Here is a 25,103-nt window from a genome sequence, read left to right as displayed (position 1 = left end):
ATGTGTCTATCCATTAGAGGCAGGAAAAGGTCCCATATAATCAAAGCCCCAAACATCAAATGGTTCAATAACAAGTGAATAGTTCATAGGCATTTCTTGACGTCTACTAATATTACCAATTCTTTGACATTCATCACAAGATAGGACAAACTTACAGGCATCCTTGGAGTAGGCCAATAAAAACCGGATTGCAATACCTTATGTGCAGTTCTATCTCCAGCGTGGTGTCCTCCATAAGCCTCGGAGTGACACTTGCGTAGGATCTGTTCCTGTTCATGCTCACGTACACAACATCTAATAACACCATCTACTCCTTCTTTATAAAGATGTGGGTCATCCCAAAAGTAATGTCTCAAATCATAGAAAAACTTTTTCTTTTGCTGGTATGTGAAACTAGGTGGTATAAATTTAGCAACAATATAATTAGCATAATCAGCATACCATGGAGCAGTACGAGAAGCATTTATGACATTTAATTGTTCATCAGGAAAGCTATCATCAATAGGTAGTGGGTCATCAAGAACATTCTCTAGCCTAGACAAGTTGTCTGCAACGGGGTTCTCAGCTCCCTTTCTATCAATAATATGCAAATCAAATTCTTGTAGCAAGAGAACCCATCTAATAAGTCTAGGTTTAGCATCTTTCTTTTCCATAAGATATTTAATAGCAGCATGATCCGTGTGAATAGTTACTTTAGAATCAACAATATAAGGTCTAAACTTATCACAAGCAAATACGACTGCTAAGAATTCTTTTTCAGTAGTAGCATAATTTCTCTGGGCATTGTCTAGAGTCTTACTAGCATATTGAATAACATTTAATTTCTTATCAACTCTTTGCCCTAGCACAGCACCTACAGCATAATCACTAGCATTACACATGATTTCAAAAGGTAAATTCCAATCAGGTGGCTCAACAATAGGTGCAGAAATTAATGCTTTCTTAAGTATTTCAAATGCTTCTACACAATCATCATCAAAGACAAATGGTATATCTTTTTGTAATAAATTAGTCAGAGGCCGAGAGATTTTCGAGAAGTCCTTAATGAACCTCCTATAAAAACCGGCATGACCAAGGAAACTTCTTATACCTTTGATGTCCTTGGGACATGGCATCTTTTCAATAGCATCAACCTTGGCTTTATCAACCTCAATACCTCTTTCAGAAACTTTATGCCCCAAGACAATACCTTCATTAACCATAAAGTGGCACTTTTCCCAATTCAAGACAAGATTAGTTTCTTCACATATCTGCAAAACTCGATCAAGGTTGCTCAAGCAATCATCAAAAGAGGATCCATAAACGGAGAAATCGTCCATGAAAACCTCACAAATCTTTTCACAAAAGTCAGAGAATATAGCCATGATGCATCTTTGAAAGGTAGCAGGTGCATTACATAAACCAAAAGGCATACGTCTATAAGCAAAAGTACCGAAAGGGCAAGTAAAAGTGGTCTTTGATTGATCATCGACTGACACAGGTATTTGAGAGAAACCAGAATAACCATCTAGAAAGCAAAAATGTGTATGTTTGGATAATCTTTCTAGCATTTGATCGATAAAAGGTAAGGGGTAATGATCTTTTTTAGTAGCTTTATTTAGTTTGCGGAAATCAATTACCATCCTATAACCTGTAATAATTATTTGCGGAATCAATTCATCTTTATCATTAGGAACGACAGTAATACCTCCCTTCTTAGGGACACAATGGACAGGACTTACCCACTCACTATCAGCAACGAGATAAATTATACCTGCCTCAAGGAGCTTTAGTATTTCCTTTCTTACCACTTCTTTCATCTTAGGGTTCAGCCGTCGTTGGTGATCACGAACTGGTTTGGCATCTTTCTCCAAATTTATTTTATGTTGACATAGAGTGGGAGTAATGCCCTTAAGATCATCAAGAGTATATCCAATAGTAGCACGGTGCTTCTTCAGAGTTTTCAATAATGTCTCTTCTTCATGCTCTGAAAGGTTAGCACTAATAATAACAGGATATATCTTTTTCTCATCAAGATAAGCATATTTAAGGGTATCAGGCAATGGTTTAAGCTCAAACACGGGATCACCCTTGGGTGGAGGAGGATCCCCTATGATTTCAACAGGCAAATTGTGTTTCAGGATGGGTTCCTGTTTAAAGAATACTTCATCTATTTCCCTTCTTTCATTCATAAACATATCATTTTCATGGTCTAGCAAATATTGTTCTAAAGGATCACTAGGAGGCACGGCAATAGAAGCAAGACCAATAATTTCATCCTTACTAGGCAATTCCTCTTCACGGTGTTGTCTACGAAATTTAGAGAAATTAAACTCATGAGACATATCACCCAAAACAATAGTAACAACATCCTTTTCGCAGTCTATCTTAGCATTAACAGTGTTCAAGAAGGGTCTACCAAATATAATGGGACAAAAGCTATCTTGTGGGGAACCAAGAACAAGAAAATCAGCAGGATATTTAGTTTTCCCACACAAGACTTCAACATCTCTAACAATTCCCATGGGTGAAATAGTATCTCTATTGGCAAGCTTAATGGTAACATCAATATCTTCTATCTCGGCAGGTGCAATATCATGCATAATTTCTTTGTATAAGTCAAAAGGTATTGCACTAGCACTAGCACCCATATCACACAAGCCATGATAACAATGATCTCCTATTTTAACAGAAATAACAGGCATGCCTACCACAGGTCTATGTTTATCTTTAGCACAAGGTTTGGCAATTCTAGCAGTTTCATCACAGAAATAAATAACATGCCCATCAATATTATCAGACAAGAGATATTTAACAATAGCAATATTAGGTTCAACTTTAACTTGCTCAGGAGGTGTATAAGTTCTAATATTGCTTTTACGAACCACAGTTGAAGCTTTAGCATGATCCTTTATCCTAAAAGGGAAAGGTGGTTTTTCAACATAAGCAGTAGGAACAATAGGATCATTATAAGTGATAGTCTTTTCTTCAACTTTAATAGGTGCAGCTACTTTTACTTCTATGGGAGGATGATATTGAAACCACTTCTCCTTATAAGTTATAGTCTTTTCTTCAACTTTAATAGGTGCAGCTACTTTTACTTCTATGGGAGGATGATATTGAAACCACTTCTCCTTAGGGAGATCAACATAAGCAGCAAAAGATTCACAGAAAGAAGCTACTATCTCAGAGTCAAGTCCATATCTAGTGCTAAATTTACGGAAAACATCGGTATCCATAAAAGATTTAACACAATCAAACTTAGGTGTCATACCTGACTCCTTACCTTCGTCGAGATCCCAATCTTCAGAGTTGCGTTTAGTTCTTTCCAATAAATCCCATTTGAATTCAATAGTCTTCATCATAAAAGAGCCAGCACAAGAAGTATCGAGCATGGTGCGATTGTTATCAGAAAGCCGAGCATAATTTTTTTTGAATAATTACTTCTCTTGGGAGCTCATGATTGGGGCATGAATATAACATTGATTTAAGCCTCCCCCAAGCTTGAGCGATGCTTTCTCCTTCGCGAGGCCAAAAATTATATATAATTGCGATCATGATGAACAAGATGCATATGATAAAACTTCTGATGAAATTCCAATTTCAATCGTTTGTAGTTCCATGACCCCGTATCATCACATAGCCTATAACATGTCAATGCATCTCCCTTCAAAGATAAAGGGAAGACCTTCTTCTTAATAACATCATCGGGTATACCTGCAAGCTTAAATAATCCACAAACTTCATCCACATAGATTAGGTGCTCATCAGGATGCATTGTTCCATCTCCTGCAAAAGGATTAGCTAGCAGTTTTTCTAACATACCTGAAGGAATTTAAAAGTAGACATTTTCATTTTAAGTAGGTTCGGCAGGTTGTGGAGCAACTCTTTGTTCTACTGGTCGGGGTGAAGATACCCCGAACAAGCCCCTCAGAGGATTACTTTCCATAGTAACAAGTGACAGTAAATTTCAGCACACTATATAAATTTTTCCTTACCAAATTCCACCTACCAAAGGCGCTTCACTCCCCGGCAACGGCGCCAGAAAAGAGTCTTGATGACCCACAAGTATAGGGGATCTATCATAGTCCTTTCGATAAGTAAGAGTGTCGAACCCAACGAGGAGCAGAAGGAAATGATAAGCGGTTTTCAGCAAGGTATTCTCTGCAAGCACTGAAATTATAGGTAACAGATATTTTTGTGATAGGATAGTTGGTAATGAGCAACAAGTAACAAAAGTAAATAAAGTGCAGCAAGGTGGCCCAATCCTTTTTGTAGCAAAGGACAAGCCTGGACAAACTCTTATATGGAGAAAAGCGCTCCCGAGGACACATGGGAATTATCGTCAAGCTAGTTTTCATCACGTTCATATGATTCGCGTTTGGTACTTTGATAATTTGATATGTGGGTGGACCGGTGCTTGGGTGCTGTCCTTACTTGGACAAGCATCCCACTTATGATTAACCCCTATTGCAAGCATCCGCAACTACAAAAGAAGTATTAAGGTGAACCTAACCATAGCATGAAACATATGGATCCAAATCAGCCCCTTACGAAGCAACGCATAAACTAGGGTTTAAGCTTCTATCACTCTAGCAACCCATCATCTACTTATTACTTCCCAATGCCTTCCTCTAGGCCCAAATAATGGTGAAGTGTCATGTAGTCGACGTTCACATAACACCACTAGAGGAGAGACAACATACATCTCATCAAAATATAGAACGAATACCAAATTCACATGACTACTAATAGCAAGACTTCTCCCATGTCCTCAGGAACAAACGTAACTACTCACAAAGCATATTCATGTTCATAATAAGAGGAGTATTAATATGCATAAAGGATCTGAACATATGATCTTCCACCAAATAAACCAACTAGCATCAACTACAAGGAGTAATCAACACTACTAGCAACCTACAGGTACCAATCCCAGACTTAGAGACAAGAATTTGATACAAGAGTTGAACTAGGGTTTGAGAGGAGATGGTGCTGGTGAAGATGTTGATGGAGATTGCCCTCTCCCGATGAGAGGAGCGTTGGTGATGACGATGGCGATGATTTCCCCCTCCCAGAGGGAAGTGTCCCCGGCAGAACAGCTCTGCCGGAGCCCTAGATTGGTTCCGCCAAGGTTCCGCCTCGTGGCGGCGGAGTCTCGTCCCGAAAGCTTGCTTCTGATTTTTCTTCGGACGAAAGACTTCATATAGCAGAAGATGGGCACCGGAGGGCCAACAGGGGGCCCACGAGGCAGGGGGCGCGCCCAGGGGGTAGGGCGCACCTCCCACCCTCGTGGACAGGTGGAGGCCCCCAGGGGGTAGATTCTTCTTCCAGTATTTTTTATTATTTCCAAAAATAACTTTCGTGGAGTTTCAGGACTTTTGGAGCTGTGCAGAATAGGTCTCTAATATTTCTCCTTTTCCAGCCCAGAATTCCAGCTGCCGGCATTCTCCCTCCTTATGTAAACCTTTTAAAATAAGAGAGAATAGGCATAAATATTGTGACATAATGTGTAATAACAGCCCATAATGCAGTAAATATCGATATAAAAGCATGATGCAAAATGGACGTATCACCTTCTTTCTTCTTTCTGGTTGTCGCAACCAGATGGTGGATCCCAGGAGCCAGATGCCACCCCAGTCGACTACTACTACCACCCTGAGGGTGCCCACTACTACGTGGAGACCGCCGACGACTAGGAGTAGTTAGGAGGTCCCAAGCAGGAGGCCTTGCCTCTTCGATCGTTGATGTTTGTGCTAGCCTTCTTAAGGCAAAACTTGTTTAACTTATGTCTGTACTCAGATATTGTTGATTCCGCTGACTCGCTTATGTATCGAGCTATGTATTCGAGCCCTCGAGGCCCCTGGCTTGTAATATGAAGCTTGGATCTTTTCAATTTGTGTTTAGAGTTGTGTTGTGATATCTTCCCGTGAGTCCCTGATCTTGATCGTACACGTTTGCGTGTATGATTAGTGTACGGTTGAATCGGGGGCGTCACAGTTGGGCATGCCCGGGGGCACGTGGCACCGCCACAGCAGCCGACCATGCACACAGCGTCCTGGCCGGAACAATATCTGCCGCCCTACTTCTACGCCACCAAGCAGCTTAGCCGATAACAGTAGTCCCAGGACTCCGTCGCCGGGTCGTGCTGTTTAGCATCGACGTCAACGCGGCGCACTCCATTTCCCTGATTAGACCCGCTCACGAGTTGTCAGGCCGGCGAAGGTGGAGGATCCATAGAAAGCAGAGGCCTAGAGGATCAAATTGGGAACATGATAAGCTCGTTGCCTAAAAAGGAAGGCAAAGGATCAACATGCCGACAATAAGGGCGGTGGGGGCGACCGGAGCTGGTGATGGGGTGCAGGGGTCGGGCATACCCGGGGGCACGTGGCACCGCCGAAGCAGCCGACCATGCACACGGCGTCCTGGCCGAGACAATATATGCCGCCCTACTTCTACGCCACCAAGCAGCTTAGCCGACAACAGTAGTCCCGGGCCTCCGTCGCCGGGTGCGTATTGTTTTGCTCGACGTCAACGCGTCGCGCTCCATTTCCCTAACTGGACCCACTCACGAGTTATCGGACCGGTGGAGGTGGAGGATCCACAGAAAGCAGAGGCCTGCAGGATCAAATCGGGGACACGACAAGCTCGTTGCCTAAAAAAGAAGGCAAAGGATCAACATGCTGACAATAGGGGCGGTGGGGGCGACCGGAGCTGGTGATGGGTTGCAGGGGTCGGGCATGCACGGGGGCAAATGGCACCGCTGCAGCAGCCGACCATGCACACGGCGTCCTGGCCGGAACAATATCTGCCGCCCTACTTCTACGCCACCAAGTAGCTTAGCCGGCCGGGCCTCCGTCGCCAGGTACGTGCTGTTTTGCGTCGACGTCAACACGTCACGCTCCATTTCCCTGACTCGTCACCTCTGTCGGACGTGGAACAACTCGGTACCCGCTTTCTATACGCCGGTACGTCTCAACTGGGTGAGCCGGTGTATGTTCACGCAGACAGACATATATTGGAGATGATCCATGACGAAGGTAGAGGCGAAGGCGGAGGCTGCAACGAGGATGGGCAGGTGGATTACTCGGAGCGGGATGTGCAAGCCCAGCTGGGCACACAGTCCTGCACGTACACCCAGCCAAGCACCAAGTTCGGCACGTACATTTTTTTTTTGAATTTTCCAAGCATTTTTGGAAAAACTGTTTTTCTAAATCCCGAACATTTTCCATTTCCAAACAAAATTTTAAATTTACAAATATTTTTTGAAAAAATCTAACAAAGTTTGAAATTTTCATACATTTGAAAAAAAAAGGAGAAAATGAAAGCCGAAAAATCCATAAAAGAAGACTAGACTGGAATCTGCTGGAAGGTCCTCTAAACTGGATCTTAGTTGCTTCTACTGTCCTACTATCTATTGGGCCAGCCCATTATTACTCGTTTGGCCTATCTATTGTTAGGGTTTCTCGTGCCGCCGCCGTCGTCATCTGAGAAATTTAGGTCCCCTCGCCTCCGGCTGCTATCTTGGCGCTGGGAGGTGGGGGGACCTCGGATCTTCAAGACCTCTGTGTCCTTCGCCATCGTCCAGTGATCATAATAGTGTTGTGAGAATAAATCTCCTCTTGTTCTTTTGGCGTTGCTAGGAGATTAGAGAGTTTTCTGTCCTCGCAGATTCGATTATTCAGATATGATGAGTTTATGTTGTGTCAAGCCTTTTTTGTTGGTCTGATTCTTTGTGGAGGTGAAATCTTTCATCGGCAAATGGTGAAGATATAGTGATTCGACGGCCTGCACTTCTAGGGTATCATTCCCGGTCCAAGTATGTTCATCGATCAAGGCTTTCCGTCTCCACTACAAGAAATCTGTTAATCTGTGACAGAACTAAACTGTCACAGGTCTGCAAAATTCCGTCACACGTTGGCGTCTGTGACAGTCTGAAAATCTGTCATGTATCGCGCATCATAATTCTTCAGCCGTACGTTCAATGACGAACAGCTCATCCGTCACAGATTAGTGACGGTCTAAGCCCGTCATGGATCAGGCCCCAAGCTCCGTTAGGACCGGCCCGGGCCCTGAATTCGGTGACGGGCAGATCCGTCACAGATACGCATGAAGGGAATCTGCCGTTGCGTCCACGTGGATCTGACGTGGCATCATTTAAGCCCGATCTGCCTTTGGCCCAATATGGTTTTGGCCAAGTTTTTTTGTCCAGCCAGGCTGTAAGCCCAATTTGTTTTAAGGCATATTATCGCATATTTCTCCAGGTTTGGCCCGGTCATTTATGTCCAGCCCATTTTTAAAAAGATTTATCTGTTAGATTGTTTGTGCTGGTCCAGTATGCTGATTTCTGTCGGCCCATTTATTTTTTACCAATCCATCCCATTAGTGTTTTTTCCCATAATTGTTAATTCGTTTCAGCAACCAATTTTGTCCCATGATAATGAAATATGTTCATTTGGTATAGAACAACTTGAAATGTACAGAAAAGAAGCACAATACCACAAAGCATAAATGATAAAAATAAGATAAGTACTGATCCAACATTACATATCCAACATAATTAAACTTCCACGTGCAGATGCACTAACCATCCAGCATAACACGTCCACCACAACTTCCATCAAACAGCAAAATGCATCCAGTTTTGCATCCACCAACATCAGAGGCAGTTTTCCCTACAAAATTACTTCTAGGGAAAGGCAGGTTCCAGCGCTATATCACTTTCACAGCTTCCAACAGTATTTTGTTTGGACAAACTTACCCTTGAGCTGATCTTGATTGCATCTGCTTTAGCAAAAACTCTATTTTAGCATCCATCTCAGCTTGCTTTTTCCTGTTCTCCTCTTCTTGCTTGGTCCTTGCTTCTTCTGATTCCTTTAAGTGATTGGTCAAGGTTTGAACAAGCATCCGAAGCTCAGCACTTTCCCTCTTCTAGTCCACTTCTGCTTCACCTTCGCTACGACTGGATCTCTCATGCACGTGTTGGATCCCCACATGCTTAAGAAACATTGGCTTCTTAGTGTGCTCAGCAAGCACTTCAGCAACAGCCTTGGTTGAAGAGTTTGATTGTTGGCCATCTTCTGTAGGTTGAGAGGCCTTGTTTTCCATTTCAGTCTAGCAAAGCACAAGAGGAGACAAATAGGTTATTTCCCTTTATGTCTGCCATATTTCCATGTACAGATTTAGAAATGTAGTTGTGCTCTAGTCACTTCATGTATCATGCAAGTACTTTAACACAAGGACATACCGTGGCAAGTATTATAGCACAAGGACGGAACATGGCAAGTATTTTAGCATTAGGACAAAAGATAGCAAGTATTTTTCACTTATTTACCTACTACTAGATCTATATCAAAAGGTTAAAATTTTGATGGTTGGTAGTCTTTGAAAGCTGACTTACAATTGCAGCTTGCACAGCATCGGTGTAGCCTTTCTTTTTGCTGCTATAGTGGCACTCATTGAATAAATCCAGTGCAGTGAGTTCTTTATCCTTGTATTTTTCTCCCTGAAAACAACAGATATGCAGCAAGCTTACATTTGAGAAGAAACAGCATGTATAGTACCAATATTGAACTTGTATTTAGTTATTCAGGATGAGATACACCATTACATGTAATGGTTGAAGCAAAGGGAGCATGGATCATCATATAGAGTTATATTCATTACTGCTAGCAAACTAAGAAACAATCGTGCATAATAAAGTATAGGATCAGAAATTAATGTATACAAGAACAATAGCAGGAACATCATAGGTCAGCTATATTTCGAGCCGAAAATGCTGACCCTTAGCATGCTAGAATGAAAAATTAATATAGACAACAACAACCATAGCCGCCATGGTAATGTTTTCATGAACCTATGGTCAATAACATTTCTCAAGATCACGCAGAAAAATCTCATGAAAATAGTGTTGGGGAACGTAGCAGAAATTCAAAATTTTCTACGCATCACCAAGATCAATCTATGGAGTAATCTAGCAACGAGGGGAAGGGGAGTGCATCTACATACCCTTGTAGATCGCGAGCGGAAGCGTTCAAGAGAACGGGGTTGATGGAGTCGTACTCGTCGTGATCCAAATCATCAATGATCCTAGCGCCGAACGGACGGCACCTACGCGTTCAACACACGTACGGAGCAGTGACGTCTCCTCCTTGTTGATCCAGCAAGGGGGGAGGAGAGGTTGATGGAGATCCAGCAGCACGACAGCGTGGTGGTGGAAGTAGCGGGGATCCCGGTAGGGCTTCGCCAAGCACTAACGGGGGGGAGAGGTGTCACGGGAGGGAGAGGGAGGCGCCAGGGGCTAGGATATTGCTGCCCTCCCTCCCCCCCACTATATATAGGGCCAAGGGAGAGGGGGGCGCAGCCTTGGCCCTTCCTCCAAGGAAGGGTGCGGCCAGGGAGGAGTCCTTCCTCCCCAAGGCACCTCGGAGGTGCCTTCCCCCTTTAGGACTCTCCGTTTTTCTTATCTCTTGGCGCATAGGCCTCTTGGGGCTGGTGCCCTTGGCCCATATAGGCCAAGGCGCACCCCCTACAGCCCATGTGCCCCCCCCCGGGGCTGGTGGACCCCCTTGGTGGACCCCCGGACCCCTTTCGGCACTCCCGGTACAATACCGATAAAGTGCGAAACTTTTTCGGCGACCAAAACAAGACTTCCCATATATAAATCTTTACCTCCGGACCATTCCGGAACTCCTGGTGACGTCCGGGATCTCATCCGGGACTCCGAACAACTTTCGGGTTACCGCATACTAATATCTCTACAACCCTAGCGTCACCGAACCTTAAGTGTGTAGACCCTACGGGTTCGGGAGACACGCAGACATGACCGAGACGACTCTCCGGTCAATAACCAACAGCGGGATCTGGATACCCATGTTGGCTCCCACATGCTCCTCGATGATCTCATCGGATGAACCACGATGTCGAGGATTCAATCAATCCCGTATACAATTCCCTTTGTCTATCGGTATGTTACTTGCCCGAGATTCGATCGTCGGTATCCCGATACCTTGTTCAATCTCGTTACCGGCAAGTCTCTTTACTCGTTCCGTAACTCACATCATCCCGTGATCAACTCCTTGGTCACATTGTGCACATTATGATGATGTCCTACCGAGTGGGCCCAGAGATACCTCTCCGTTTACACGGAGTGAAAAATCCCAGTCTCGATTCGTGCCAACCCAACAGACACTTTCGGAGATACCTGTAGTGCACCTTTATAGCCACCCAGTTACGTTGTGACGTTTGGTACACCCAAAGCATTCCTACGGTATCCGGGAGTTGCACAATCTCATGGTCTAAGGAAATGATACTTGACATTAGAAAAGCTCTGAGCAAACGAACTACACGATCTTGTGCTAGGCTTAGGATTGGGTCTTGTCCATCACATCATTCTCCTAATGATGTGATCCCGTTATCAACGACATCCAATGTCCATGGTCAGGAAACCGTAACCATCTATTGATCAACGAACTAGTCAACTAGAGGCTTACTAGGGACATGGTGTTGTCTATGTATCCACACATGTATCTGAGTTTCCTATCAATACAATTCTAGCATGGATAATAAACGATTATCATGAACAAGGAAATATAATAATAACCAATTTATTATTGCCTCTAGGGCATATTTCCAACAGTCTCCCACTTGCACTAGAGTCAATAATCTAGTTCACATCACCATGTGATTAACACTGACATGTCACATCACCATGTGACCAACATCCAAAGAGTTTACTAGAGTCAACAATCTAGTTCACATCACTATGTGATTAACACTCAATGAGTTCTGGTTTGATCATGTTATGCTTGTGAGAGAGGTTATTAATCAACGGGTCTGAACCTTTCAGATCCGTGTGTGCTTTACGAATATCTATGTCATCTTGTGGATGCTACCACGCGCTATTTGGAGCCATTTCAAATAATTGCTCTACTATACGAATCCGGTTTACTACTCAGAGTCATCCGGATTAGTGTCAAAGTTCGCATCGACGTAACCCTTTACAACGAACTCCTTTTCACCTCCATAATCGAGAAAATTCCTTAGTCCACTAGATACTAAGGATAAGTTCGACCGCTGTCATGTGATCCATTCCCGGATCACTATTGTACCCCTTGACCAACTCATGGCAAGGCACACTCCATGTGTGGTACACAGCATAGCATACTGTAGAGCCTACGTCTAAAGCATAGGGGACGACCTTCATCCTTTCTCTCTCTTCTGCTGTGGTCAGGTCTTGAGTCTTACTCAATATTCACACCTTGTAACACAGCCAAGAACTCCTTCTTTGCTGATCTATTTTGAACTCTTTCAAAATCATGTCAAGGTGTGCGTTCTTTGAAAGTATCATCGGGCGTTTTGATCTATCTCTATAGATCTTGATGCCCAATATGTAAGCAGCTTTATCCAGGTCTTCCTTTGAAAAACTCCTTTCAAACAACGATTTATGCTTTCCAGAAATTTTACATCATTTCGGATCAACAATATGTCATTCACATATACTTATCAGAAATGTTGTAGCGCTCCCACTCACTTTATTGTAAATACAAGTTTCTAACAAACTTTGTATAAACCCAAAAACTTTGATCACTCCATCAAAGCGTATATTCCGACTCCGAGATGGTTGGTCTAGTCCATGGAAGGATCGCTGGAGCTAGCATACCTTTTAGCATCCTTAGGATCGACAAAACCTTTCTGATTGTATCACATACAACCTTTCCTTACGAAAACTGATAAGGAAACTTGTTTTTGACATCCATCTGCCAGATTTCATAAATGCAGCTAATGCTAACATGATTCCGACGGACTTAAGCATTGCTACGGATGAGAAAATCTCATTGTAGTCAACTCCTTGAACTTGTGGAAATACTCTTTGCCACAAGTCGAGCTTCATAGACGGTAACATTACCGTCCATGTCCGTCTTCTTCTTAAAGATCCATTTATCTCGGATTTCATGGCTTCTAACCATTTGTCGGAATATGGGCCCACCATCGCTTCTCCATAGCTCGTAGGTTCAGTATTGTCTAACAATATGATATCTAAGACAGGATCACGTACCACTCTGAAGTAGCACGCATCCTCGTCGTCCTACGAGGTTTGGTAGTGACTTGATCCGAAGTTTCATGATCACTATCATAAGCTTCCACTTCAATTGGTGTAGGTGCCACAGGAACAACTTCCTGTGTACTGCTACACACTAGTTGAAGTGACGGTTCAATAACCTTATCAAGTCTCCACCATCCTCCCACTCAATTCTTTCGAGAGAAACTTTTCCTCGAGAAAGGACTTGTTTCTAGAAGCAATTACTTTTGCTTCCAGATCTGAAATAGGAGGTATACCCAACTGTTTTGGGTATTCTATGAAGATGCATTTATCCGCTTTGGGTTCGAGCTTATCAGCCTGAAACTTTTTCACATAAGCATCGCAGCCCCAAACTTTTAAGAAACGACAACTTAGGTTTCTCTAAACGGTGTCGTCTCAACGGAATTGCGTGGTGCCCTATTTAAAGTGAATGCGGTTGTCTCTAATGCCTAACCCATAAACGATAGTGGTAATTCGATAAGAAACATCATGGTATGCACCATATCCAATAGGGTGCAGCTATGATGTTCGGACACACCATCACACTATGGTGTTCCAGGCGGTATTAATTGTGAAACACTTTCCACAATGTCTTAATTGTGTGCCAAACTCGTAACTCAGATACCCATCTCTATGATCATATCACAGACATTTTATCCTCTTGTCACGACGATCTTCAACTTCACTCTGAAATTACTTGAACCTTTCAATAATTCAGACTTGTGTTTCATCAAGTAAATACACTCAGCATCTACTCAAACCATCTGTGAAGTAAGAACATAACGATATCCACTGCATTCCTCAGCACTCATTGGACTGCATACATCAAAATTTATTACTTCCAATAAGTTGCACTCTTGTTCCATCTTACTGAAAACGAGGCCTTTCAGTCATCTTGCCCATGTGGTATGATTTGCATGTCTCAAGTGATTCAAAATCAAGTGAGTCCAAACGATCCATCTGCATGGAGTTTCTTCATGCATATATACCAATAGACATGGTTCGCATGCCTCAATCTTTTCAAAAACGACTGAGTCCAAAGATCCATCTACATGGATCTTCTTCATGCGTTCTATACCAATATGACTCAAATGGCAGTGCCACAAGTGTGTGGAACTATCATTACTATTTTATATCTTTTGGCACGAACATGTGTATCACTACGATCGAGATTCATTTTAGGTGCAAGACCATTGAAGGTATTATTCAAATAAACAGAGTAACCATTATTCTCCTTAATTGAATAACCGTATTGCGATAAACATAATCCAATCATGCTCAACGCAAACACCAAATCTCGATGGTAGAGGGAGCATGCGATGCTTGATCACATCAACCTTGGAAACACTTCCAACACATATCGCCATCTCACCTTTAGCTAGTCTCCGTTTATTCCGCAGCTTTTATTTCGAGTTACTAACACTTAGCAATCGAACCGGTATCTAATACCCTGGTGCTGCTTGGAGTACTAGTAAAGTACACATTCATATAATGTATATCCTATATACTTCTGTCGACCTTGCCTGCCTTCTCATCTACCAAGTATCTAGGGTAGTTCCGCTTCAGTGACCGTTCCCCTCATTACAGAAGCACTTAGTCTCGGGTTTGGGTTCAACCTTGGGATTCTTCACTAGAGCAGCAAATGATTTGCTGTTTCATGAAGTATCCCTTTTGCCCTTGTAGAAACTAGTGGTTTTACTAACCATCAACAATTGATGCTCCTTCTTGATTTCTACTTTCGCGGTGTCAAACATCGCGAGTTGCTCAAGGATCATCATCTATCCTTGATATTTATAGTTCATCACGAAGCTCTAATAGCTTGGTGGCAGTGATTATGGAGAACCATCACTATCTCATCTGGAAGATTAACTCCCACTCGATTCAAGCGATTGTAGTACTCAGACAATCTGAGCACATGCTCAACGATTGAGCTTTTCTCCCTTAGTTTGCAGGCTTAAGAAACTTGTCAGAGGTCTCATACCTCTTGACGTGGGCACTAGTCTGAAATCCCAATTTCAGTCTTCGGAACATCTCACATGTTCTGCGACGTTTCAAAAACGTCTCTGGTGCCACCATTCTAAACCGTTAGCATTACGCACTGAACTATCACGTAGTCATCAAAACGTGTATGTCAGATGTTTCGTAACATCTACAGACGACGCTGAGGTTCAGCACACCGAGCGGTGCAGCAATGAGGACAATCCTCAGTTTACGGACCCAGTCCGCATAATTGCTACTACCAACTTTCAACTAAATTTTCTCTAGGAACATATCTTAAACAGTAGAACTAAAGCGTATGACATAATTTGTAAAGACCTTTTGACTATGTTCATGATAATGAAGTTCATCTGATTATTGAACTCCCACTCAGATAGACATCCCTCTAGTCATCTAAGTGATACATGATCCGAGTCAAACTAGGCCGTGTCCGATCATCACGTGAGACAGACTAGTCATCATCGGTGAACATCTCCATGTTGATCGTATCTACTATACGACTCATGTTCGACCTTTCTGTCTCTTGTGTTCCGAGGCCATGTCTATACATGCTAGGCTCGTCAAGTCAACCTAAGTGTTTCGCATGTGTTCCGAGGACATGTCTGTACATGCTAGGCTCGTCAACACCCGTTGTATTCGAACGTTAGAATCTATCACACCCGATCATCACGTGGTGCTTCGAAACAACGAACCTTCGCAACGGTGCACAGTTAGGGGGAACACGTCTCTTGAAATTTTAGTGAGGGGTCATCTTATTTAAGCTACCGTCGTTCTAAGCAAATAAGATGCATAACATGATAAACATCACATGCAATCAAATAGTGACATGATATGGCCAATATCATTTTGCTCCTTTGATCTCCATCTTCGGGGCACCATGATCATCTTTGTCACCGGCATGACACCATGATCTCCATCATCATGATCTCCATCATTGTGTCTTCATGAAGTTGTCACGCCAACAATTACTTCTACTTCTATGGCTAACGCGCTTAGCAATAAAGTAAAGTAATTTACATGGCGTTATTCAATGACACGCAGGTCATACAAAAAATAAAGACAACTCCTATGGCTCCTGCCGGTTGTCATACTCATCGACATGCAAGTCGTGATTCCTATTACAAGAATATGATCAATCTCATACATCACATATATCATTCATCACATCTTCTGGCCATATCACATCACATAACACATGCTGCAAAAACAAGTTAGACGTCCTCTAATTGTTGTTGCAAGTTTTTACGTGGCTTGTATAGGTTTCTAGCAAGAACGTTTCTTACCTACGTAAAACCACAACGTGATATGCCAATTTCTATTTACCCTTCATAAGGACCCTTTTCATCGAATCCGTTCCGACTAAAGTGGGAGAGACAGACACCCGCTAGCCACCTTATGCAACTAGTGCATGTCAGTCGGTGGAACCTGTCTCACGTAAGCGTACGTGTAAGGTCGGTCCGGGCCGCTTCATCCCACAATGCCGCCGAAACAAGATAAGACTAGTAGCGGCAAGAAGAATTGGCAACATCTACGCCCACAACTACTTTGTGTTCTACTCGTGCATAGAAACTACGCATAGACCTAGCTCTAATACCACTGTTGGGGAACGTAGCAGAAATTCAAAATTTTCTACGCATCACCAAGATCAATCTATGGAGTAATCTAGCAACGAGGGGAAGGGGAGTGCATCTACATACCCTTGTAGATCGCGAGCGGAAGCGTTCAAGAGAACGGGGTTGATGGAGTCGTACTCGTCGTGATCCAAATCACCGATGATCCTAGCGCCGAACGGACGGCACCTCCGCGTTCAACACACGTACGGAGCAGCGACATCTCCTCCTTCTTGATCCAGCAAGGGGGGAGGAGAGGTTGATGGAGATCCAGCAGCACGACGGCGTGGTGGTGGAAGTAGCGGGGATCCCGGTAGGGCTTCGCCAAGCACTAACGGGAGGAAGAGGTGTCACGGGAGGGAGAGGGAGGCGCCAGGGGCTAGGATATTGCTGCCCTCCCTCCCCCCCACTATATATAGGGCCAAGGGAGAGGGGGGGCGCAGCCTTGGCCCTTCCTCCAAGGAAGGGTGCGGCCAGGGAGGAGTCCTTCCTCCCCAAGGCACCTCGGAGGTGCCTTCCCCCTTTAGGACTCTCCGTTTTTCTTATCTCTTGGCGCATGGGCCACTTGGGGCTGGTGCCCTTGGCCCATATAGGCCAAGGCGCACCCCCTACAGCCCATGTGGCCCCCCGAGGCTGGTGGACCCCCTTGGTGGACCCCCGGACCCCTTTCGGCACTCCCGGTACAATACCGATAAAGTGCGAAACTTTTCCGGCGACCAAAACAAGACTTCCCATATATAAATCTTTACCTCCGGACCATTCCGGAACTCCTCGTGACGTCCGGGATCTCATCCGGGACTCCGAACAACTTTCGGGTTACCGCATACTAATATCTCTACAACCCTAGCGTCACCGAACCTTAAGTGTGTAGACCCTACGGGTTCGGGAGACACGCAGACATGACCGAGACGACTCTCCGGTCAATAACCAACAGCGGGATCTGGATACCCATGTTGGCTCTCACATGCTCCTCGATGATCTCATCGGATGAACCACGATGTCGAGGATTCAATCAATCCCGTATACAATTCCCTTTGTCTATCGGTATGTTACTTGCCCGAGATTCGATCGTCGGTATCCCGATACCTTGTTCAATCTCGTTACCGGCAAGTCTCTTTACTCGTTCCGTAACTCACATCATCCCGTGATCAACTCCTTGGTCACATTGTGCACATTATGATGATGTCCTACCGAGTGGGCCCAGAGATACCTCTCCGTTTACATGGAGTGACAAATCCCAGTCTCGATTCGTGCCAACCCAACAGACACTTTCGGAGATACCTGTAGTGCACCTTTATAGCCACCCAGTTACGTTGTGACGTTTGGTACACCCAAAGCATTCCTACGGTATCCGGGAGTTGCACAATCTCATGGTCTAAGGAAATGATACTTGACATTAGAAAAGCTCTGAGCAAACGAACTACACGATCTTGTGCTAGGCTTAGGATTGGGTCTTGTCCATCACATCATTCTCCTAATGATGTGATACCGTTATCAACGACATCCAATGTCCATGGTCAGGAAACCGTAACCATCTATTGATCAACGAGCTAGTCAACTAGAGGCTTACTAGGGACATGGTGTTGTCTATGTATCCACACATGTATCTGAGTTTCCTATCAATACAATTCTAGCATGGATAATAAACGATTATCATGAACAAGGAAATATAATAATAACCAATTTATTATTGCCTCTAGGGCATATTTCCAACAAATAGTTGCCAGTTACTGTCACATAAACAGGTTGCACATCCATAGATACATATTTGACTCACCAGAATATCACATTGCACAGGGTAGCTGCGTGAACCAGTAGTTTGGTGAAACTTGACTTGATCACGGTTATTTTTGTTAATTTTAGATATCCCCTGCATCAAGAGATTGAATAAACGTAAGACACTTTGTGGATTAGCAGGTACTCCTAGAATGCAATAGATTTGTGTCCAGGAAGAAACATACCATCTTTTTCGGATCCTTCCAGCTTTCCACAAGCTCATTCCACTGGTCATCACTCATCGAGTCGACCGAAGATGTTCTCGTTACCAAATTGAGTGGGAAAGGATCTAAATACTTCTACTTGAGCCTGTATCGTTGTTGGCGAATCGCACGTTTCAACATTTGTGTACAAGCCTTCCTAACCGGCACCGCTTTTACGTCCATCTCAAACTTGTTCTAGTCAGATGGAAGAACTTGAGTAAGACTCATGATTGCAAATAATTGAAATAATAGCACAAAATTGACAGGTTGCTAGCCATTTGAGGGAGAAAGGCTTGAACTATGTACTTACACCAACTTTGCCTACAAAGTTCTTGAAGATCCCTTCTCGAACATTTCCCTCTGGGTCCTTGTAATCCTTCCAGTGCTTAAACACAGGCACATGGCCTCTGACTGTAACATTGCATTCAGTTGCAAACTTTGCAGCAAGAAGAGGTGCCTCTGGCCTTAACCTCCCTTCTGGAATGACAAGTGGCAGTTTGGCCCCCAAGCGTCGTCTGATCCTTTCCAGGCCTTTTCCAATATTGGGCCCCCTTTCCCTTGTCTCATCATAGGATTGTGGCCCTACAAAGAAGGTAAAATCAAGATTGGTTTAAGCTCTACGAATTAAGCTCATATGCTTCAGTCTCATTTTAAAGTACTGGTTTAAGCTCTACCAATTGTTAGTTCAGTTTAACAAAAGGTACCACTGCTATAACTCAAGTACTATACTAGAAAGACTTTGGGATTTATAACATGCCTTCAGGATCATTGTCAGGTTCAGTTTGTGTTTGTTGACAAGGTTGGGCAGTACCACCAGCTTCACAATCCATCTAGTTGCTATCACCATGATGGGCAATGAGATCAACTCCATTGGTCATCCAGTAGTCGTCATCACAATGGGCATGGTCGCGATCTTTAAAAAAAACATCCAGTCAGAGTATAATAATCATGCAATGAAAGCTAATAAGCAGGGCTATCAACCCATAAGACAATAGATGAGTATGATGGTACAACTTGCCTTCAACACCAAGTGTGTGGTCATCGGAGTTGGGAACAGTTTCTTCCGCTTCAGGCATAGAAATAGTTGGCTTATGGTGGCAGGTGTTTTTTGTTTAGGATCTGACAGCCCTTCGGTTTGAGGAATTGCATCAGCATCAAGTAATAATCTTTTGTTCGACCTTGTAACTCGCGCATTCATTGGGATGTTCGCATGAACTCTCTTAGGAGGACGAGGCTTAATTCCACCAGGAGGCATGGCGGCAGATCTTTTCTTATTAGCTTCCTGACTTATCTTCTTACAGTCGTTCAATCCTTGATAAAAATGAAAGCATGGTTTAATCAACAAAGTGTAACAAAAATTGTGCTGCAATTACAAACAAGCAACATATCTAGGAATGACTAGATGGAGGATTTTAGCACCTTCGACTTTGAGCTATGAGATGGTATGGACTTTAATTCTTGCAGTGCTTCCCTCTCATCTACTAAATTATCATCAGACGAGTCTCCTTCACTAGTATCGTCCTCGTTAGGATGGTACTCATCTTCAGATTCATCGCGATTATGCTTGGCCTTTTCTTTTTCAGGTGAAATGATAGCTTTGTTTGCAAACATTGATGATAATGTAGGAAGTCCAAGTTCTTGCAGCCTTGCATTGTTCTCATGCACTTTTGGAGGCGCAACACATCCATAGGATGTAGTGGTGATTCTAACACACATGAAAACAAATTACCATGTGTAGAACAGTATCTAGTAACAAATTACTATTTTTTTGTGATTGAGTTTGCATCTATTAGGGACCCAGATCTACACTTGAAAGCGCAAGACCCAACTCTAATAAACCAGAAGCACTAGCAATTGAAATCAAAACAAGGAAAAACTCTGTTTGACCACCCAAATATGCATGCATGCGAACGAACAGGAGACAACCAAGTATTGGGTTGGGTTAGGAATATACCTGCTATCTTGCGTTCTCGGGATCTCTTTGCTGCAATCTTCTTCCCCATCAGTGTGCTGCTGGAGATGTCCTAGGGTTCGATGGAGCAGAGGGTGAGGGGGGAGGATTCTTGGCCGGCAGTGGGGTGGGGCTGTGACCTGCGGTGGATGCGGAAGAGGGAGGGGAATCTTGCTCAGCGGTGAAGGAGGTGACGGGGTAATCTAGGGTTCAGTGGAGGGGGTGACGGGGTGATCTAGGGTTCGGTGGAGGCGGAGGGTGGAGGCGAGCGGTGGAGGTGGGGTCGCGGTTGCGGTGGGCGTGGAAGATGGAGGGAGGGAGTCGTTCTTGCCGGTGGGAGAGGTAATGGAGTCGTGCTCGGTGGTGGATGAGGTGAAGCCGTGGCCGGCGGTGGAGGCGGAAGGGGAAGGGGGAAGGGGATTTGGCGATTTGCGGCTAGGGGCGGGTGTGCGGAGGGGATTAGGAATTTCTCGCGTGTAAATTACTAGCATGCCCTTTTCTTGTTACTGGTGGTAAAGTGGTTGTGTCTAATTGTCAGGAACCTTGATGGATAATAGTGTCAATTCATGACTGTGGACTTTTGGCTTGGCGCTGTTGGAATGAAAATTGTACATGTGAGCGGGTTTTCTTGGCGCCAAACAATATTTAGAACATTCCAGAGAATTAGTAAGGCATATGTTTGATTGTACACTATTTTTTGTAAGTAATTACTAGAATGAGTAAGACATACGTGCTGATTTTTTTCCGAATCATGATGTAAACCAGCTGAACTGTGTACTACTGGAATGAACTTAGTAAGCAGACCGGGCGGCAGGTGGCGTCGTACCGTACCCGGAGCCACCGCATGTATCGAGCCGCGACCGCTCGAGCACGATACGGATCATCAGCCCCTTCTCGTCTCTGAAGCGTCGGGGAGCGGAGCGGAGCGATCTAGAGTTTCTTCCGGACGAGGGATTTTGTGGGGTCGAGGTGGGCCAGCGGTGGGCCGGGCTGACGTGGCAGATGCGCCCGGGCATGCCTAGGCCGCCTCATGTCCGCCCTACATTTGGGATGGGATATGAGGGGTACGGTTAGCCCGGGCGTTTGAGGCATGTTTGAGTGCTCCGACTGGGTCGGTTTTTTATGAACGGTGAGTGACCGGAGGACCTGCCCGGGCGTTTGTGAATCTGAATACCTGAACAAGAAGACGAGAGTCAACTTGATTGCCCCTTGCACCTTCGGATTGGTATGACGACACTTGGCATGCAAGGGAGGAGCATGAGAAGGTTATTGTCACTGGGCCACCCGCCGAGCGATAAAGGGATGATCATCAAACATGTTCGTCGCCGCAGATGAGGAGACACGTATAGTTTTGGGATCGCCAGCCCATGTCGATGTTGTGAATCTGAAAACCCAAACAAGAAGACGATAGTCAACTTGATTACCCTTTGCACCTTCGGATTGGTATGACGACACTTGGCATGCAAGGGAGGAGCATGAGAAGGTGGCAAGCAGACCGTGGCTTCCCACACTCGGATGTTGTAGTAGGGAGAGGCTATTATCACTGGGCCACCCGCCGAGCGATAAAGGGATGATCAACAAACATGTTCGTCGCCACACATGAGGAGACACGTACAGTTTTGGGATCGCCAGCCCATATCGATGTTGCGAACCTGAATAGCCGAACAAGAAGACGAGAGTGGACTCGGAGGTTGTAGTAGGGCAAACAGGCTCCGTGCAGTTCATCGAAAAGCAATTCCTTCTATCAATAAATTGAATAATTGCATTTTTCCTTTATAACCATAGAGCCAACAAATGCTACCTACACTATCTTGTAGAGGAGTTCAAATTTAAAATGTTACAAAAATAATGAGGTCATTTGGATTTGTGGTTAAAAAATTACAGCCGGTCAAATTATGGTCAACAGATTTACTGTTTTCTTTTTAAACCAAAAAAAAAAACAGGAACGGGCCACGTAGATCGCGGCTTTCACAAATACGCCACCGGCCGGAACACGACGGCGGCGGTGCTGGGCTCACCGGCGTCGATGCGGTCGTCGTTGGTGACGGTATAGTGAGCGGAGGGAGGTATAGGACTTCTAGAGCTCGATCGAAGAGCTCGGGCACGGAGCTGACGGTCTTGGGAAGCTCGAGGCAGAGCTGCGGCCGTGGGCTAGGGTTTCCGGCAGCGGCCGGCACGGCGGAGCATCTCCCGTCGGCTCCAAAAGTTGGGAAAGATAGCGGGGGCGGTAGCAGTCTACAGGCGAGAGGGTTGGGCGAGTCGGGGCCTGGGTCGCTCGTGGCGCCGTGGGCCGACGCACAGAGCACCGTTATGGCATGCTTGGTCAGTGGTCACCACGCGCTCTCCCTCTCTATGTATTTGTTTCATAGACCGACCGTGTCACAGCATGCCTCTGTGCTCAATTAGAGTATGCAAACGAGATAGAGACCAATGGCTAAGGATAGATGCACTGCTTTGATGAAAATCAGTTCCTGCAGCAAACTTTGATGGTTGATGCAATGGCCTTGCACAGGGTATTTTGTCCAGAGGTTTTGGGCACATGGCTAGGGTAGTAAGGTGTGTAATTCTGCTAAGTTACGCGGCCAGAACTGCTCTCTTGCTTGGGGTTGCTTGATGACATCTCTGAATTTGGAACTGATTACAACAATACTGAACTGAAAAGTTCAGAATAGCACACACCAAAATACACTGTACAACTTCATGATATCTCTGAATCACAGTACTGAATAACAAGTGTACATCATCCAGGACTACAAAATCACTCTCATATACTCCAGGACAACATCATGTAGTGCATAAAATAGCAAGAGTAAATAGCAGTAGGTAAAGATAACAATATCTTGCAGTAAACAGCACTAGGCAAGAGTAAATATCAGTAGGCAAATATAGCAATATCTTTCAGTAACACAAAAGTGCACACACTTGCCCCTGAATAACAACATCCAGCGAGGACCAACAGAAAATCTCTCTGTGAGTTCTTCTAACAACATTGTTCCATAATCACGAGAGTACAAAAAAACACAACATACTATGATGATAAAAATGGCATGCTGTATGTTTCAGCAAGTCAGTTTCCCCGAAGTCTGACACAAAATCAGTTAGTTCTACTCGTCATCGCTGTCGACATCCATCATGCCACCTCCTTCGTCTTCGCTGCAATACTCCAGACCTGTATCATCTTCGTCTTCATTGCCACCTTCATACACTTCTGTGCTTTTTTCTTTCATCAAGCGTGCAACTACATCAGCTTCAAAAATAATGCCTTGCTCATTGTCTCTATGCAAAGGCTTCTCAGATGTAAGGTCAGAAACCGACGTTCTCCTACCTCGCCTCATCACAGCTCTCCTCCTCTTGATATGCAGGACCAGCAAAAGGTGCACCCTCATTTTCACTAATATTGAAGAGATGCCTATGATCAAACGTTTGCACAACTTGCCAATTTTTCCCATACTTCATGTCTGGCAAATAAAAGACCTTTGTAGCCCGAGTAGCCAGAATGAGAGAATCGTCCTTGTACCATAAACTTCCAACATTGATGCTTTTAAAAAAACGATCATTTCGTAGCCCAGTATTCTTGCCATCAAGTTTAAACCAGTCACATTTAAACAGAACAACTGACCTGTCATCCAAGTTGTAGTCCAACTGAATGATCTCTTTCAAGGTTCCATAAAAATCTATGACCTGACCGTTATGTTCACCTTCGGCCATGACTCCACTGTTCTGCAATCTCTTGTTGCTATCACGGTCAACAGTGCTATATCTAATGCCATTCACTATGCACGATGAGTATTTCCTGACTCTCCGATCAGGACCGCATGCCAAGGCAAAGACATCTTCGTCTACCTCTTCACTATGCTCATCCGCAGCCTCATCATCTACAAAGCACAAACACATAGATTAGAATCTGTAGTAAAATCTAACAACCAAAAATTATAACTAGATGGGAATGAAACTAACATAGTTCTTGAAACATGTCTGAAATTCTTTCCGAAGCTCTTTATCAACATTTGGCACCCCTTTTCTGTTTAACCCATCTCTGAACATTCTGCCAAATTAGATAAAGCATATTAGTCAATAGATCACATGTGTACAACACAAATGCAACATACACAAGTTCAGAAGTGAGAACATACTCGATATATTTCTGAGCTTGCCCACAATTGTTCAACACATACCACATCATCTGATCAAATTATTTTTTCTCGTTAACATATTGATATTCATATCCTGAAGTAAAATTTACTCCATGCCCAAAAACATCAACACCATAAGCTTCTTCATCTGAGAAACCTATATTTCTTGCTTCTCGATTTAATATAATTTCAGAATCATCCATGTACCTTGGAGCAAAATGTCAGGCATTCATCGGCAATGTATGACTCAGCAATTGAACCTTCTGGACGTGCCCTATTCCTCACATATCGCTTTAAAGTATACAATCTCCTTTCAACTGGGTACATCCACCCATATTGTACGGGTTCGGAGCAAAGCCTCTTCGGGTAAAT

At 44.1% G+C, this 25,103-nt stretch overlaps 2 protein-coding genes and 1 long non-coding RNA gene across 4 annotated transcripts; all 3 read right to left on the bottom strand.

Annotated features, from left to right (window-relative positions):
* Positions 1–8,483: 8,483 nt before the first annotated feature.
* On the bottom strand, positions 8,484–18,503 carry LOC123164347 (uncharacterized). The gene is made up of 3 exons (XR_006482329.1): positions 18,446–18,503; positions 9,380–9,484; positions 8,484–9,093 (listed from the first exon to the last, which is right to left on the bottom strand). It is a non-coding gene; the product is annotated as an uncharacterized lncRNA (long non-coding RNA).
* A 131-nt stretch (positions 18,504–18,634) lies between these two features.
* On the bottom strand, positions 18,635–19,956 carry LOC123164337 (uncharacterized). 2 transcript variants are annotated; one of them, XM_044581765.1, is made up of 4 exons: positions 19,666–19,956; positions 19,405–19,560; positions 18,958–19,229; positions 18,635–18,842 (listed from the first exon to the last, which is right to left on the bottom strand). In XM_044581765.1, the coding sequence occupies exons 2-4, from the start codon at positions 19,475–19,477 to the stop codon at positions 18,744–18,746; spliced, it is 444 nt and encodes a 147-aa protein (XP_044437700.1). In that variant the 5' UTR covers positions 19,478–19,560; positions 19,666–19,956; the 3' UTR covers positions 18,635–18,743. The 2 variants fall into 2 exon arrangements, with proteins under 2 accessions (XP_044437700.1, XP_044437706.1); XM_044581771.1 differs by lacking the exon at positions 19,666–19,956 and having other exon boundaries at positions 19,405–19,652.
* A 3,482-nt stretch (positions 19,957–23,438) lies between these two features.
* LOC123180120 (uncharacterized) lies at positions 23,439–25,103 on the bottom strand. The gene is made up of 3 exons (XM_044592084.1): positions 24,732–25,103; positions 24,556–24,643; positions 23,439–24,473 (listed from the first exon to the last, which is right to left on the bottom strand). Exons 2-3 carry the CDS (start codon positions 24,569–24,571, stop codon positions 23,920–23,922), a joined length of 570 nt encoding a protein of 189 aa, XP_044448019.1. The 5' UTR covers positions 24,572–24,643; positions 24,732–25,103; the 3' UTR covers positions 23,439–23,919.

The sequence above is a fragment of the Triticum aestivum genome, chromosome 1D (genome assembly GCF_018294505.1).
Source record: "Triticum aestivum cultivar Chinese Spring chromosome 1D, IWGSC CS RefSeq v2.1, whole genome shotgun sequence".
NCBI lineage: Eukaryota > Viridiplantae > Streptophyta > Magnoliopsida > Poales > Poaceae > Triticum > Triticum aestivum.
Note: the sequence above shows the minus strand (reverse complement) of the source record. Positions and strands in the feature narration are given on the sequence as shown.

What these genes read in the sequence shown, in the direction of transcription:
- LOC123164337 (XM_044581765.1), bottom strand. Translation starts at nt 19,477, where the DNA reads ATGGATTGTGAAGCTGGTGGTACTGCCCAACCTTGTCAACAAACACAA. An exon ending in ACCTGACAATGATCCTGAAG is followed by an intron (nt 19,230 to 19,404) that starts GCATGTTATAAA and finishes CCTTCTTTGTAG; the next exon opens with GGCCACAATCCTATGATGAG. An exon ending in ACTTTGTAGGCAAAGTTGGT is followed by an intron (nt 18,843 to 18,957) that starts GTAAGTACATAG and finishes CCATCTGACTAG; the next exon opens with AACAAGTTTGAGATGGACGT.